At 42.2% G+C, this 13,468-nt stretch overlaps 1 protein-coding gene across 1 annotated transcript in view; it reads left to right on the top strand.

Annotated features, from left to right (window-relative positions):
- Positions 1 to 13,468, top strand: part of DNAJC10 (DnaJ heat shock protein family (Hsp40) member C10) — a 72,771-nt gene that overhangs the window by 38,057 nt on the left and 21,246 nt on the right. Inside the window, exons 13-17 of the mRNA XM_040357634.1 lie at positions 1,577 to 1,691; positions 5,768 to 5,895; positions 6,044 to 6,160; positions 7,682 to 7,783; positions 8,000 to 8,155. Of these exons, the coding sequence (XP_040213568.1) occupies positions 1,577 to 1,691; positions 5,768 to 5,895; positions 6,044 to 6,160; positions 7,682 to 7,783; positions 8,000 to 8,155 (618 nt within the window). The remainder of the gene's footprint in view (positions 1 to 1,576; positions 1,692 to 5,767; positions 5,896 to 6,043; positions 6,161 to 7,681; positions 7,784 to 7,999; positions 8,156 to 13,468) is intronic.

Raw genomic sequence — 13,468 nt, 5'->3', positions numbered from 1 at the left:
TACAGCCAGCAATTGGCTTTCAGGACAAGCTGCCCAGTCCATTTTACAACAAAAAAGAAAAATGTATTTTTAAGTGTAGCAGTAAGGGGTTTCTTATGAGTAAAAACACTCACAAAAGTGATGTAAGGAAAGGCTCATCAGTGGAATAAAAACCGCTCAATGTGGATCTTCAGCAGCAGCAGGGATCCTGGATTCTCAGCTGTCCAGAAGCATAGGGATACATTGACGGCGTTCAGTCGGAATTGGTAACGGAAGTGAGGTTCCGCCGCCACCAACTTGCTACACCCTGCACTCCTCCACTGTAACGATACACCAAGAAGGGGGCAAGCGGACATCTTGTTACACCCACTGGAGTTTTGCATTTCACTGTTATTTTTAACAGTAAACGGAGCTTGAAGGTGAAATAGAGAATTTTAGATGCTGAATTTTAAAAGCAGCGGCAAACCTGCTGATCTCACAGGTTTGCTAATGTGCTTATGTGTATATTTCACCATATAAGCTTAGTTTCCTGTTTAAAAATAATTGTGAAATGCAAAACTCTGGTGGGTGTAACAATGAATGAATGAAAACTTATAGCGCAACACATGCAAACTTAATCGCCTCTGTCCCCTTCTCGGTGTATCGTTACAGTGGAGGAGTGTGGGGTATAGCAAGATGGCAGTGACGAAACGTCACTTCCATTACCAATTCTGACGAGTCTCCTAATTTGATGGCACACCAGATGTGACGTCACAGAGGACACACACGTAGTGGTTTATTCTGTTTATGAGCCTTTACTTACATCACTTTTGTGACTGCTTTTAATCTTGTTTTGTTCATAATAAAATCCTTGCTGTTACACTGCATTGTTTGCCTTTAGAGTTCACTCCACTCTGAAAAGCTGCCCAAGTGTCTGGCTTCTCCACCTTTGAGCTGATAATGGGACATTCCTATATGGCTGTATGAGAAGCCATTCCCTTTAATGCGCCCTTCTACATTTTGTATTGTACAAACCCTTTTAGAGGGCTCCGAAGATAAAGTTCCCCCGGCACCATTCCTGATCTCTCCTGTAGCTCTGGGAAGCCCTGAACCATGATAAACTGCTCCAAAACAGAAAGCATAAGTAGTCATTGTGATGACAAAAAAGTTAAAGTGGGGGGAGTTTAAAAAAAAAAAAATCAGGTATAATAAAATACGGTAATTAAAAATAATAGTGTTTGCACTAAAGTTTCTTTTAGTGCATTTTTTTTATCCTGAAAAAAATGTGTGTTTGTACAAATCATGCACCATAAAACATTGCAGCTGCCACTGTTTTATTCTAGAAACACAGCAACTGAACAAAGGCACTAAACCTGTGAAGCCAATGTTCAACTTTAATCCCAATAGTCCTGCTGCCAGGAATTAGGCCTTGACTTTAAAAAAAAAGCAGAGGTTTATTTAAATAACTTCTAGCAAAAATACTGATTTAACGTGTGTGAAAAAAAATTGTCCAGGTAGAAAAGTGGTCAATGTCTGCAAGTTGTGTGCTTTAGATTTTCTACTTTGAATTATTTTGGTCATGATTGTGGAATTAATTACTCTATTTTCTTCCTAAAAGGTGGGGCGATTTGACTGCCAGTCCAGCCCATCAACCTGCAAGTCTTTTTATATTAAAAAACCTTCTGTAATAGCGTTTAAAGGGAAAGGCATTGATTACTATGAAATCCACCATGGTAAGAAACTGGGGTAATAGTTTTCTTTTATCAGAAAGATCTCAGACTCCCTGTGGTGTTATTTTGGTTCCATGATAAATGGGAGGCATTAAAGGTTTATGCCAGGTCAAAAAATGCAGTAATCTCTGTATATACTATACATGCACATTTATAGTACCATATTCCTTTTAAATACCATGTAATTACAGAAAAAATCCCTGTCGATGTGCCAGAAATGCACTCTGGATTGAGTGGTGGCAGTCCTAACAATTATCTTTGCTAAACTACTCAAACTGCCCCTATATCCCATTCTTCACAACATAAATTCCTGCAAGCACTTTAGTTTTACTCCCTTTACAGCCACATCCTCTGGCTTTCCTGTATGTTGCTTCCCAAAACCAGCGCAAATCTTTATCAGTCACCCCTTGGTACGATGTGTTTCGTGATTCTATGCGCCAGCATGCATGCATGCCTGCCTCTTTATTTACGATATGTTCCTGATGTGAGGACACTGAATATGTCCATATGCACAGGGAGCCCAAACTGCACAGAAGATAAGCCTCTGCTCCACCATGGGAAGTGATTGACCGCAGTTCCCTAGGAGCTGTCAATCTGGGCACACACATGAAAGAGTGGCTCCGAAGGACCCTGCAAGGCAAGGTAGCCTTCCTGTTACTAGAAAGCGGCACCAGTAAATGCAACCGGTTGAGGCAGGGGGAAACCAAAGCTTTAAAGTGGTTGTAAACCCACTTTAAAAAAAACTAACACCTGCAAGACTAAGGCATAATGAGCTAGTAGGCATAGCTTACAAGCTCATTATGTAATACTCACCTACTAGCTCATTATGTAATACTCACCTGGGATCAAAGCCCCTGCTGCGGTGCCTGACTTGGCGATATTTAGAACCTAGATTAAGGCTTACCTGTAGGTAAAAGTGGTTGTACAGGGTGTACAACCACTTTAAAAGATGAAGAAGGCGCAAAGAATTCAATTGTTTTAAAGAGTAATTCGTGCAGCTATTTGTTTTCTGACGGTTTTATAGGGGAGCAGGTAAAAATTCACATTATGTAGTTTTTGACGGCTGCAAATGTGTGATGTGCCCCTCTCTTTGTGCTGTGAAACACATTAATGTTGAAGATATTTTTATTTATTTTTTATTATTGTTACTAATGCTTGTATCTTTTCATACACATTATGTAAAAATAAAAACACTTTTTAGCCTTTTGGTTTAACCATCTGATCTAATGTTGTGATAACAGGATCTCTGTCATCCTTCAGTAGTTAGGCCTCGTACACACGACCGTTTTCCTTGACAAAATCCATCAAGAAACTTGGTGGCAGAGTTTTTTTGCAGAGGAAAAAGTAGTGTGTATGTTTTTCGCCGATGGATCTCGACGAGAAAAAAAGAGAACAAGTTCTCTTTTTTTTCTCGTCTGGAGTCTCCATTTCCTCGTCATGTTTCTCGTCGGGCTGGTTTACGACGAGAAACACGTTCGTGTTTATGCTTAGAAACCCGCGCATGCTCAGAATAAAGTATGAGACGGGAGCGCACCTTCGGTAAAAGTAGTGTTTGTAATGGGGATGGCACATTCGTCACGCTGTAACAGACTGAAAAGCGTGAATCGTCTCTTACCAAACTTTTACTTAACACGCAGAAACATGAGATTAGCAAAAGCAGCCCCAAGGGTTGTGCCAGTGGAATCAAACTTCCCCCTTTTATAGTGCCGTTGTATGTCACCGCGTTTGAGAACAACGAGATTTTGTCTTGACAGTGTGTACGCAAAGAAAGCTTGACAGAATTCTCGACAAGCCTGAAAAGGAACTCGTCGAGGAAAACGATGTTTCTTTTACGACAAGTTTCTCGGTCATGTGTACGAGGCCTCACACTTACAAGTCTTTAATTAACTTTTTCACAGTCTTTGCTGAATTCACCTTCTAAAAATGCTAGTTGCTTCAGAGGCACTGGGCCAATCACCAAGCAGCAGCTGAATGAATAGAGTAGTCAGGATTTAAAGGTGAGTATGTGCTGCAGGGGAGGGGAAGTATGCCCTACATAGGCAAAGCACAGACTTGCTTTTAATCTTACTAAATACATTGGAGTCTAATTGTACAACATCGATTTAAACATTCAATGCAAGGATCTACCATATAGGATATAGTTTGAATGCTTTGTTTAGGAATGCCCTCATACTACAAAGTTTAGCAAATGTAAAGGATATTGTACAACCAGATTACTGGGGGTAAGGGTTAGTAATGGCTATACCTATTCATGGCACAATGACAAAGTATTTTACTAGTCCACTTTTTGACCCGCTTATGTGTGCACCCCCACCCAATTACGTTGCTGTTGAAGTCAAGCCGTGTGTGTGTGTAAGCTTTGTGTAGGAGCTTGCACATGGTTGATGATATCATTCTCATCAGATGACAGTGCTCAGGCTGGAGTTCTGCATTCCGGGAATTCGCAATATTAAAATTTCTCTTGAGATTAATGAAGTATTTGGAATTTGGGAACATCCGATATTTGTCATTATACGATTAGTGAAGGTGGGTCTGTAGTGTGCTAAAAAGAGACTTTCTTATGTTGCCGTTTAAGTGTTGCAGTTCCCTATCCCCAGTATCCTTGTGCAATTTAAAGCGGATCTCCACTCTAAAGTGGAGTCCCGCTGATCGGAACCCTGCCCCCCTCCGGTGTCACATTTGACACCTTTCAGGGGGGAGGGGGGTGCAGATACCTGTCTACAGACAGGTATCTGCACCCACTTCCGGCCCTACGATACGGGCAAAGGACGGGTTTTTTCCTTCCTTCCCGTCGCCCCCCCGTTGTGTGCTGGGAACACTCGGCTCCCAGCACACAGCGGGAGCCAATCGGCGGGCGCAGCGCGACTCGCGCATGCGCCGTAGGGAACCGGGCAGTGAAGCCGGAGCGCTTCACTTCCTGGTTCCCTCACCGAGGATGGAGGGGGGAGCAGCAGGGTGACGAGCGATCGGCTCGTCATCTGCTGCGATCGGCGCTGGACTCCAGGACAGGTAAGTGTCCTTATATTAAAAGTCAGCAGCTGCAGTATTTGTATCTGCTGGCTTTTAATATATTTTTCCCGTGGCACATCCGCTTTAACCTTTTATAGGGAAAAACAACTTGAAGAGAGATAAAAAAAATATAAATAATAAACAAAAAATATATATATTCCCTATATATTGGACAGTGTTTTGAAATTGGCTAATCAAATATTTGGTAAATACTTTTCTCTTCCGTTCATAGATGGGACACAGCAGGAATCTTGACAGTAGGGTATTGGTCTTCTATTAGGAGATTGACTAGGCAGAAACGGCATGTTAAGTGTTAAGCACACATCAAAAACTGTCCACAAAAATCCTATTTTTACAATCATGTCTGAAGTATTCCTGCACCAAAAATGTTGTCTTGTAAATTTATTTTGGTGCATTAAAAGCTAGAGCTGCACGATTCTGGCCAAAATAAGAATCACGATTTTTTTGCTTAGAATGAAGATCACGATTTTCATGGCGTAAAATCTTTTACATTTATAAAAAAAAAAAAAAAAATGCTTTACTTTACTGGCTAGTTTTTTTTATTTATTTTTTTTTTTTCATTAAAGTAATTTTTCCCCCAAAAAATTGCATTTAAAAAGACTGCTGCGCAAATACAGTGCAGCATTAAATATTGCAACAACCGCCATTTTATTCTCTAGGGTCTCTACTAAATATATATATATTGGGGGTTCGAAGTAATTTTCTACGAAAAAAAAAATGATTTTAACTTGAAAAGAGCGGTCAGAAAAAGGTTTGTTTAAGTGGTTAAACTCTCCTAATTTACATACAGAAGTAAATTCCTTTGATGTAAAAGTCAATGTGATACAATGTTTAAACTTAACATTCCACTGAGAGAGAATGTTTTCAAAACTTGAAGGCTGCCCAGACTTTGACTTTTGGCTGAGAGCAGAGAGAAAATTCTTTTTATGTCAAAGATCACGAAACCCTGTGTCAAGATCGCAACGGGAAAAAGATTGTGATAACAATTCTTGACGATTAATCGTGCAGCTCTAATAAAAGCTATGTTTTTTTTTTTCTTCTTTAAACAGGTAAAGTAAACCTTTATGATTTAGTTGCCTTCACGAAGGAGAGTGTAAATTCTCACGTCGTTACTCTCGGACCTGAAAACTTTCCTGAGAATGACAGCCAGCCATGGTTGGTGGACTTCTTTGCACCTGTGAGTAGAAGTGTTGTCTTTTTTATTTATTTTTCTTAGCGTGTATGCAAATTACTAAAGGAAATTGGCTATTTTGCTGTTTTTCAATCTATACATCATTTTGTTCATATGTACAGACACTTACATTGTATTCTGTGTTTATATGTAGTGGTGTCCCCCTTGCAAAGCTTTACTGCCAGAATTGAGAAAAGCCTCCAAAAGAGTGTTTTCCCATGTCAGATTTGGGACACTGGACTGTACAATCCATGAAGGCCTGTGTAATATGGTATGTATCTAATGCTTTCTTTCCATCAGTAGCATGCTGTGAAGTGATCATTCAAAAAGTAACATATTTAAAGTGTATTTAAAACCAACATTTTTGTAAGCATTAAGGCTGCATAACACAGGCGTAATAAAATCTAATTTACGCTGGAAGTAGTGTAAACAAATATATTTGTTCTGGCACATATTGATATGCGTACGGCATATGCGCATAATTTCATACTAGTGGCTAGAATATTTTGTTGCAGCCACTAGACTGAAATTACATGCGCATTTCTGCACACATTTGTGTAAATTATGCCAGTATGCTTCTCTCTGAAGGTTGGTGGATTTTTTTTTTAATGCCCCTAAACGCTGCTCTTAAATACAAATTTCAATGGCACAATATGCATGGACACGCTGGCTAATATGGAGCTGATAAAAGTGGCTCTATATAAGCCAGTGTGTCCATGCATATTGTGCCCTTTAGATTCGTATTTTAAAACCGTGTTTAGGGGCATAAAAAAAGTCTAAAAGTCAAAAGTGTTTTTTTCTGCCTGTCAGTTTTTGTAAGACGAAAAAAAAATTGACAAAATTAATACTATTTTAGTCTACTAAAATATGACTAAAATGGCATTTAAGTCAAGACTATGACTAAAACAACTTATATTTTGCTTTCTCTGGTTCTTCCTTTTCTCCCTCACCAGCATGCTAAAGGCATTTTTACATTTCCCCTTTTTTTTGTTATACCTTACACCCATTTGTTATCACTGGGTCTCTGTGCTTCTCTGTGAAATGCAGGCAGGTGTGAGGGACTGTCAGTCTGCTGTACATATCTTTGTAAAACATCACAGCACCCTGCCTCAGTACTCTCAAGCCCTCAGCTCTGATACAAGAGGTGGGCCGGCTCCTGGGAGAAATTGGGGAGGTATCAAAATGCCTTAATGGTTCAATGTCGGTCTGGAGGAATGGGCTTTCCTTGGCAGGCTGCATTTTATGCCTTTTCTGAGCCTTGATGATTAAAAACTGAAATCCAATGAATGATAATTGCAGATCAGAAATAGACTTGGAAAGAAAAAGCTAGATGATGCTGGATGTCCTACAGCCAGGAAATTAGGCGGGCTCCATCATTTCATCTTCTAATGCACACTGTGAGAAATCATAAGTAAGCATTTTCAGTATAGGTGGGGCGCATGTACAGCTGTGCAAGCCTCACGGTAAGGCTGGAGTTCAGATTCAATTGCTTCCTGTGCCTTTCTGTCCTAGTGATACCCTGATGCCCCTTATTTCTTAAAATGGTGTCACAGGAATAAAAAAAAGTAAATGGTGTCAGACAGCAATAATAAAAAATCCCGCACTGGTTCTAATTCTGTTCTGTTTAAAACTAGGTAGAACATTTTGGGTTGAAAGACCCATTTATGAACATAGCTCTCAGTGTGTAATTCAACCTTTACCCTGTGTCCATGATTATTCTTCAATGTTACATGACACGTCATCTTTGAAATAATGTCTGAGAAAATGTTATATATTTCTATTTCTCCAACAGCATAACATTAGAGCATATCCTACCACTGTAATTTTCAACCAATCCAATATTCATGAGTATGGAGGACATCATACTGCAGAGGAGATCTTGGAATTCATTGAGGTACTTCACACCATATATTAAACGATATAACGTGCACTTTCAGTGCCTTCCGTGTAATGTGTGATGTGCCCCCCTCTCTTTGTACTGTGAAACACATTCATGTTGGAGATAATTGTTTTTCATTATTGTTACTAATCTAGTCATACACATTTATGTAAAAATAAAAACAATAATGTCCTCTTGGTTTAACCATCTGATCTAATGTTGTGATAACAGGATCTCCGTCATCCTTCAGTAGTTACACTCACACAGGCAAATTTTAAAGAACTGGTAAAAGAACGAAGTCGAGATGAAATCTGGGTGGTGGATTATTACGCTCCTTGGTGTGGACCATGTCAAGCGCTGATGCCGGAATGGAAACGTATGGCAAGGGTAAGGGAATATTATCATTTATTACATAGGTCAAGGATGAAAACGGTAGCACCACATCCCCAATATATCAAAGTACGAGAGAAGTTGCTGGAATTTTTCTGGCACAAATACACAAAACAAATATATTTTTAAAAAGCGCATAACATTTTTTATTTATATATCACATTGAAAAACTTTGGCCTATGGATGTTTGCAGATAGGCTATAATGTCCTATATATTGTGTGTGTGTGTATGTATGTATGTATGTATATGTGTGTGTATGTATATATATATATATATATATATATATATATATATATATATATATAAGAGAGAGCTTGAGATCGATCTATCTAATTAATATATATATATGGATTTTGTGTTTTTATTTTTGAAAGGGGAAATATCTTTGTCAGCAACACATCTCCTGAGGAAGTCATTGTTGGCAAAACATGTTGAGAAAGTAATATCTGAGTATCTGCCATGATATATAAATAAAAATTGTTATATATTTCTTAAAAAACAAAGTTTCTGTGTAATTGCACCAAAAAACAACAACTTCTATTGTACTTCGGTGTATTTTTCTGTACTCATGGGCTCTTTAAAGTGTTAAAACGTGGGTAAATGTGCACATGTTGCAGATATATACTGCGTATATGTTTTTATTTCTTTTTTTACATATATGCTTTAAGCATGTATGTATCCAAGGATGGAGCCAGTGGGGTCAGTACACACAATTGCTTGGTGAAGTGTCAATGTTTCTTCACAATGTATTGTCTTGTAGGAAACCTGAAATCATGATAACAATTTGAAGGTTATCATTGCTGATTTCATTCTGAAAAAGCTTGTTTTCTCAATTCTATGCTGATCGATGCTTCACTGCAATACTTTCTAAATTAATTTTGAATGCAGCAAGTGATATCAGAACTCCCTGATCTGAATACTTGTTCCAGATGATTGTTGAAGTGATTGGATCAGCATGACAGCTCGACAACTAGTCTCTTCAAAAGGAGATCACATATTTCTCTGGTTTCCCATAAAATGACCATGGATTGTTGCCGATATCAGCATTCCTGGTTGTTGCTAGTCCATTCCTATTATCTTTTATAATTTCTTTATGCACGATCAGTGTGTGTGGTAAGAAAAATGTGATGTGGGTAAAAACGGTGGCAGTGTATTAAAGCTGAACTCAGGCAGCTGAATACAGAAGTACTCTCGTTTGCCAAAAGATTTTGGTTCGGTTTGGCTATTTTTGTAAACCTTACAAAGTACAAACCTACCATGCTGTATGGCGAGCAGGGTGCAACATTTTCTCTATTACAGTAAAGATATAAGGCGGTACGGCAGCTGATTGGACAGCAAAGATGGAGAGAAGTGAGGTCATGTATGCCCTTCTCCTCCTGTAAGCATGTGAGACAGACGGTACTGTGCAGTACAGCCTGACTGTCTGACTCTGCTGGCTATCCCTTGTTCAGTCTCAGAAAACTGTTGTACACACGATGATAGGAAGCTTATATAAAAACACGTTTTAAAGTGCCTATAACAAAAAAAAATTGTGGTGTCAACAGCACATAACAGTGTTTTTTTTATATTTTGCCTTTTAATGTTTTCCCTGTTCGTCTTTCAGGACAGGTACTGTAGAGAGACACAGGCTCCTCCCCTCACAGGAAACACCGCCTTCCAATTAAGAATTTAAGCCTCATCCTCCCTCAGCTCCTCAGTTTATGGTGTTTCCTCCGGAGGGGAGACACCGCTGGGGGCCAAGGGCCAGACAGCTGGGGAAGCTGAGGCCAGTTTTCCTGAGAGGGGGGACCTGTTCTCCCTGGGCTCAGGGCTATTTTTTAAATGCATGGCGTCCTGGTTGACTGGGGAAGTCACTTACCCAGGACATCGCCGTGTAGCGTCCCGCGGACATTCCTGGGGTGGATTCAGCCGCGGAGGCCTATTTACTAAACGCACAGGGGTGGCGCTGCAGGCGGGGTGCACGCTCCCTGTGAGATTTCACAGTCGGCCAGGAGCTGGGCCGGACCGGATGACGAGTGACGTCAGTTCCGGGGGGGGGCGGGCACTTCCGCCGGATACGCGTCACTGGTCCCGGACGCTGCAGTGTGAAAAGGCCTGACGCTGGGCTGGTGCGGCCTCTCTCTTCTCAGCCGTAGGGTCGGCGTTTTGGCAGGCAGTCGCGACCACATTCCTCAGCGAGATGTCGGAAGCAGAGGCTTCCCGTGCACCTCCGGATGACGACAGCACCAGCCACTCTAAGGTAAGGAGAACCCTGGGGTGGTGTTCCCTTATCATGTTGTACAGCTTCACTGGTGATTTTTTTGTTTTCTTCTCCTGGTGGTCGGGGAGTTTGTTAGTGTAGTGTGTCTGGAACCCTGGTGGTGGTTGGTCCTAGAACACTCCTGGTGGTTACCTGTGTTATGCGCTGGTCTCTCTTTTAATCTAGCCTCCACTTTCTTCTGTGTTTTTCAGAAATCCACAGAAAAATCAGCCCACAGCAGGAAGAAATGCCCTTCCTGCAGATCTTCACTTAGTGAGAGTTGGAACAAAGCACTTTGCAGGAGATGTATTGAGGGGCTGGTTAAAGAAAGGGAGGCAGAGCAGGCATCTGAATTAGCAGCTTCTATGAAAGAGCTTTCTGGCACCTTTCAATCGTTTAAAGATATTTTTGCTAATTTTCAATTGCCCCAAAGCAGCCCTTCTGTAGCGCAACAGGTAATTCCACCGAATCCTGAGGTTCTTCCCTCTGGGAGTAGAGAGAAACCTGCGGATATCAGAGAGGATGCTGAGGAGGAGCAAGACAGTGCCGCTTCTAGCTCCCAAGAGGAGTCAGATAGTGAGAAGACAGAGGCAGGGTCCTCAAAGGTCTCTCGCTACAAGCTTTCCCTTGAAGAGGTGGAAGAGTTATTGGAAACTATCCACGCTACTTTAGGGATAGTTGAGGAGAAAAAGACACTGTCACTCCATGACCAGATGTACAGTGGTTTGGGAGAACAAAAGAAAAGGGTTTTTCCAGTCCATGAAGTACTGGTCAATGCCATCAAAAAAGAATGGCAGGACCCAGAGAGGAAACCTTTCTTCTCAAACTCTTTGAAGAGGAGGTTTCCTTTTTCTGAAGAGGAGGCTTCAGTGTGGAACAAATCCCCCAAACTAGATGCCGCCTTTTCGCAGGTATCCCGACATACGGACTTGGCGTTTGAGGACATGGGGGTCCTTTCAGACCCCATGGACAGGCGGATGGATTCGCTATTAAAAAAGTCCTGGGATGCTTCCCAGGGGAACCTTAAGCCAGCTATGGCAGCAACAGTGGTGGCCCGTAATTTAGAGCATTGGCTCTTACAAATTAAGGCACATATTGAGGCCGGAACGCCAAAAGAGACTATACTTTCCTCTTTTCCAACTTTACTGAGTGGCGTACGGTATGTAGCGGACGCCTCAGCAGAGTCAATCCGCATGTCTGCCAGATCTGCAGCTCTATCTAATTCTGCAAGAAGAGCTCTCTGGCTCAAGACATGGCAGGGGGATAGCGCCTCAAAGGTTAAATTGTGCGGGATCCCCCTTACAGGAGACTTATTATTTGGGCCAGGCTTGGAGGCTGTCTTAGATCGTACAGCCGACAAGAAGAAGGCTTTCCCCTTAAAGAAAAAATTTGGGGGACAGACAAAGAAAAAATTCTGGACCCAAAAGAAGGTGGAAGTCCCCAAACCTGAGGGAAAGAAAAAGTTTTGGGGACCAAAAGGGAAAGGCCGTGCCGGGGCACTTTTTCGTGCTCCTGAACAGCCCCAAAAACCTCAATGACGGAGTCAAGGTGGGAGGAAGGTTGGGGGCCTTTCTCCCACAATGGGAGACGATCACCAGCAACCAATTTGTGCTGGGGATCATAAGGAGAGGGTACAGACTAGAGTTCTCAAGTCCCCCCCCATCCAGACTCTTAGTCACCAATTTGCCCCAATGCAAAGAGAAATCTGTGGCTCTGATCTCCTCTCTTCAGGAGTTGGAGGATCAGGAGGTGGTAGTTCGGGTTCCATCGGAGGAGATAGGAAAGGGCTTCTACTCCCACATATTTGTGGTCCGCAAGCCTTCAGGGAAATTCAGGCTTATACTGAATTTAAAACCTCTAAACACCTCGGTCACGTACAAACGGTTTCGGATGGATTCCATCTATTCCGTGAGGACACTCCTCCTTCCGAACTGCTTCATGGCATCCATAGATTTAAAGGATGCCTACCTACACATCCCAATAGCGGAATGCCATCAGAGATTTCTCAGACTGGCCGTGAGGTCCAGAGAGGGGATGTTTCACCTGCAATTCAAAGCACTCCCCTTCGGGCTCTCCTCTTCCCCCCGCATATTCACCAAAGTGATGGTGGAGGTACTAGCCTTTCTACGTCTCAAGGGCATCCTGGTGGTAGCTTATCTGGACGATCTGCTATTTTTTGCAGACTCCCCGACACGGTTGTCCCAGGACCTCCAGGTTGCAAAGGGGATTCTGGAAAACCTAGGTTGGTTACTCAATCTGGAAAAATCCAGCCTGACACCCTCCCAAAGAGTCACTTTTCTGGGATATGTACTGGACTCAACCAGACAGATGACTTTTCTCCCAATAGAAAAAGTTCAGAAGGTGGACAACGTAATATCACTTCTTCAGAGCAGTGGCCAGCTTCCGATAAGGAAAGTCATGTCAGCTCTGGGGTTATTAACATCTTGTCTTCCTGCAGTGCAGTGGGCGGGTCTGCATTTCCGACCTCTACAACTGTTCATACTGAACATTTGGGACCACAAACCGGAATCCTTGGATTCCCTGATATCCATACCGGTTCACATCAAGAGGTCCCTTTGGGGGTGGAGGAAGGGGGCGAACCTTTTACAGGGCCTGGATTGGATCTCCCCGATCTCCAGAACAGTGACAACAGATGCCAGTGGCTCCGGTTGGGGAGCACACCTGGACTCCCTTCTGACACAGGGTCGCTGGGCAAAAGAGGACTCGCAAAAATCTTCGAATTGGAGAGAACTAAAAGCGATAGAGTTAGCCCTCAAAGCCTTTCAGAAGGAGCTGCAGGGACAGCATGTTCGAATCAGGACAGACAACTCCTCGGCAGTAGCTTATGTCAACAAGCAGGGGGGCACCAGGAGCAAGTCCTTATGGGATCTGACAAAATCTATTCTCATATGGGCGGAGGCCAATGTCTTGTCCCTCTCAGCCATACATCTGAAGGGAGAATTAAATCAGGTCGCAGACTTCCTCAGCAGGAAGAAACTGAGGGAGGGCGATTGGGTTCTGAATCAGGAAGTTTTCAGAGCGATCACTCAAAGATGGGGTCTTCCGGAGG

This window comes from Rana temporaria, chromosome 6 (genome assembly GCF_905171775.1).
Source record: "Rana temporaria chromosome 6, aRanTem1.1, whole genome shotgun sequence".
NCBI classification, from domain to species: domain Eukaryota; kingdom Metazoa; phylum Chordata; class Amphibia; order Anura; family Ranidae; genus Rana; species Rana temporaria.
Note: the sequence above shows the minus strand (reverse complement) of the source record. Positions and strands in the feature narration are given on the sequence as shown.